At 43.4% G+C, this 3,989-nt stretch overlaps 1 protein-coding gene across 2 annotated transcripts in view; it reads right to left on the reverse strand.

Annotated features, from left to right (window-relative positions):
- The window catches only part of Fbln5 (fibulin 5), a 72,293-nt gene that overhangs the window by 7,084 nt on the left and 61,220 nt on the right, over positions 1-3,989 (reverse strand). For both annotated transcript variants that reach the window (XM_005343462.2, XM_005343461.3), the window contains exon 10: positions 2,161-2,356. In XM_005343462.2, coding sequence (XP_005343519.1) covers positions 2,161-2,356 — 196 coding nt within the window. The remainder of the gene's footprint in view (positions 1-2,160; positions 2,357-3,989) is intronic.

Below are 3,989 nucleotides of genomic sequence, written 5' to 3' on the forward strand. Positions count from 1 at the left end.
AAGCTAAGTAAACCATTAGGCACAAGCCAGTAAACAGCCCTCCCTTGTACTGCTACATCAGCTCCTGCCTTTAGGCTCCTACCCTGTTTTGAGTTCCTTCCATGACTTCCTTCTGTGATGGACTATGATGTGGAAGTGGAAGCCAACTAAACCCTTTCCTCCCCAACTTGCTTTGGTCATGGTGTTTCATTGCAGCAATAGAAACCCTAACTGAAACATAAGACAAACAGCAGTCACCAAAATCTAGAAGACACAGAAAATGCTTCTTCTCTAGACATGGGACATACAGCCCTGCCATGCTTTGGTGTAGATGCAGAGAAAGAATTTTAGACTTTGGTTCCCAAACCTATGAAGAATTATATTTCTGTTGTCTTAAGCCACAAGGTTTGTGGTCATTTGCTACAACTGCCACAGAAATATCCTGGGCCCTTCTGACTGCTGTGTGTTTGTGGGTGTGCATGTGTTTGTGTGTATATATACGTACTCATGTACATTTGGTGTTATGCATATGTGTGCACATGCATGTAAAAACCAGAGGTCAATATCAAGTGACCAAGTTTCCTTCTCTTTCTCAATTGATAGCGCCCTTTTTTTGGAGACAACAGAAATATATTTCTTCATAGGTCTCACTATAGTCCTGGCTAGCCTGGAACTTGCTATGTAAACCAAGCTAGTCTGAACTCACAGAAAACCACCTGCGTCTTTCTCTACTAAGCTGAGTTCTGGGACTAAAGGTATTTGCCACCAAGCCTTATTCTACTTTTTTGAGATAGAGTCTCTCATTGAGTCAGAAGCTCAGTAATTCAGTTAGGCTAGCTGGCCAGTAAATCCCAGGGATCCTCCTGTCTCTGCCTTCCAGCACTGGGATCTCAGGGACACATTGCCCTGGTTTCACCATCTGAAACAGGTCATCTAGAGACAAAGCTCTAGAACCTTCCCCTGGACAAGTGCCTCCATGCACAATATAATATGACAAAGATGGCTTTAGGCCAGTGTGCCGTAAGGAGGTAAGTCACTCCAGGGACTGAAGAGATTAGAAGATCGGGCATATATACATGGCATGGTACCAAAGATATATACACTATGTTGCTAAACATATATACACACCATAATATTGAAAGTATATAATTTACTTTAAAAAGTAAACACATTTTAGGATATGTACTATAATATTTTCCATTGGTGTGACTAAGTCAATCAAACTGTCTAGTGTTCTATATCTGGGCTATCCCATGCCATAGCTATAGATGTTAGATAGAATGTGTTGAATGCCAGGAAAAGATTTTTATTTCATTTTAATTAGTTTAGATTTTAAGAGTGCCTACTGTGTAGGAAAACCAGTAGAGTCCACACCTGAGAACTATACTTTTTTTTTCTTTTGCTAGCATGTAAGTACTATGAGAGTAGGGTTTGAGGTAATTTGTTTGTTTGGTTGGTTAGTTTGGCTTTTTTGAGAGAGTTTCTCAAAATAGCCCTGATAGTTCTAGAACTTGCTCTGTAGACCAGGCTAGCCTTGAACACATAGAGATCTGCCTCCTTCTGTCTGGAGTGCTGGGATTGAAGGCGTGCACCATCTTGCCTGGCTGGGATGGGTTTGTTGTTGTTTGTTAATGTTCTAAATATACATAGTATGTATATAATATGCTTGTCAAGTTAATAAATGAATGTGTGTGCAAACAAAAGTGTGGAGTCTCTTCCACAGTTTTAAAACTAAGACTGTGTTCATGACCTAACTTCTCATTTCATAGAGGAGGCTCCTGAGACACATGAAAGAAAAGCACCTTTCACAAGACCATGCAGAAAGTGGAAGAAGAGAGACCTGGAGCCTTGGACTCCTATCTCTTCTCTTCTTTCCATACTTGCCCCTATGACCTGTATTCGTACCATGAAACATGGTTGTAACTAGACCACACAAGGCTGTTATTAAAGATAGACACTGCTAGGCAGTGAGTAATAGAGGAAGATGGTGGAGAGTAATAGAATGAAGACAGTCAGCATTGAGTTCTAGCCTTGACACACACATGCACACACACACACAACACATAGACACACAAACATCACACATACAGCACAATAGTGGCCTTTACTAAAGATGGCAGACATTGCTAAAGACGATAATCACTGTTAATGGTGGCAGGCACAGCTCACACTCCCTCTTACCCGCATGTAGAATTCTCGACCCTCGTTGCCAGATTTGATCTGGAAAATATAATAGGCGCCAGGGTAGCGGGTTGTTGCTTGCATCTGGAAGATATCAGCAGGAACAGAGCGTCCTGATACTACATCCATGTCCCGATACAAGATGGTAAAGGGCTGGTCTCTGCAGCCAGTGTTCTCAGCAGGACACATACAGCGGCTGGTAGGAGAGAAACCAGGTGAGGGTTCAGGAAATCCTCTTTAGGCACTAACTGTGCCTACTCCCCCACTTTAAACCCCTGGAAACAAACCCTAGCCATTCTTACCACCCAGTGGAGTAACTGGAGAACATCTCTCTCCAGTTCTAATCCAAAGGTTGTTTAGAATGTAGACAAGACATGCCTCCTGGACAGTAGCCTTCCCCGGCTTCAGATATTCTGGCTACTAAAGGATTTAATGGGCCTCTGGTCATCAGAACACTGAGAGATTCGCTAGTGTACCGCATATGTGTCATGTGTTTAGATATGTGCTGATGGCCACATAGCCCTTACTTCCCAATCAACGACACTCATTACGAATATTTAAAGTGGAAGCTGGAGAGATGGCTCAGCAGTTAAAGGCACTGGTTGCGCTTCCAGAGAACCCAAGTTCAATTTCCAGCACCTTCATGGCTTCTCACACCGCCTGTACTCCATTCCCAGGGGGATCTGATACTCTCTTCCAGCTTCTTCGGGCACCAGGCACACATACAGTGGATAGACACACATGCAGGCAAAATACCCCTCCTACACATTTAAAAATGTTAAAAATATTTAAAAATCAAAATTATATTAGACTGATGGTTCTCAAGGGTCCTTTGCACTCACCTCAGCATGTCTGGACTATAATTGAATCTTTTTATTCAATATATAAGAGCTCAGAACTCACTAGGGACTTTGGAAATTCAATATTCAATAAGACCATGATCTCAAACAAGTTATCTTCTAACAGGAAAAATATAAATATTTAAGAACAAATATTTCTAATACAGAGCAGGTAATTTCAAACCCTAGGGATATCATAACATTTGTCACCAAGGAGCACTCGTTAGAGACGCCTGCTGGTTTACCCATCTCTCTTTCCCATCCTTCCTCCATTCCTGAGACTCCCCTGATGGAGCAGAGTTCACAGCAGAAGACACATGTAAAGAGGCCTCTGGACTCAGGAGTTAGTTTGTGAGGGGACTGACATTTCTTTGCAGGTAGAATGGAAGTTAGGGGACAATGACCTAAAACCAATGATGTTGACTCCTCAGTGCTGGCCACTGGATCGGGTGTCTCCTTCTCTCACCTGGGCCTCTGTGATGGCCTCCTAATGGACTGCCTTTGTCACACTAAGTCAGTGTGTCCCCTGCACACTCTTCCGTGACACTTGAATGGAAACTGAGCACAAGTTTTAGCCTCGATGGGCCTCCAGGAGCCTGTTGGGTCTGCACACCCCAACTCCAACTGAGCTAAAGCTTTGGCAGGCCACTGTTCTCCACACCATCCTATGCGGCAGGAGCTCAACCTCTTGGGTTCCTTGTAGGCTTAAAGGGCACCCTCACCTTGACTGCCCGTGCACACGCTGTTCCCTCTCCTCTTCCAGCCTCTGCTTAGCTAAGGTCAACACAACTTCCGGCCCTACTCAAAGGTCGTTTTCTCAGTGACCTTTAGACTCCCAGAACAGGTTCAGCCTCCTCTTTCTTTTTCTACAAACTCCTTACTCGGTTTATCATTATGTACACACTCTTTTGCCAATTCCTTTAATGTCTTTCTCCTCTTCTAGACTTTTTGGTAGGTCTCAGGTAGTTCATATATCCAGAACAAGCTCCA

The sequence above is a fragment of the Microtus ochrogaster genome, chromosome 1 (genome assembly GCF_000317375.1).
Source record: "Microtus ochrogaster isolate Prairie Vole_2 chromosome 1, MicOch1.0, whole genome shotgun sequence".
Taxonomy (NCBI): Eukaryota; Metazoa; Chordata; class Mammalia; order Rodentia; family Cricetidae; genus Microtus; species Microtus ochrogaster.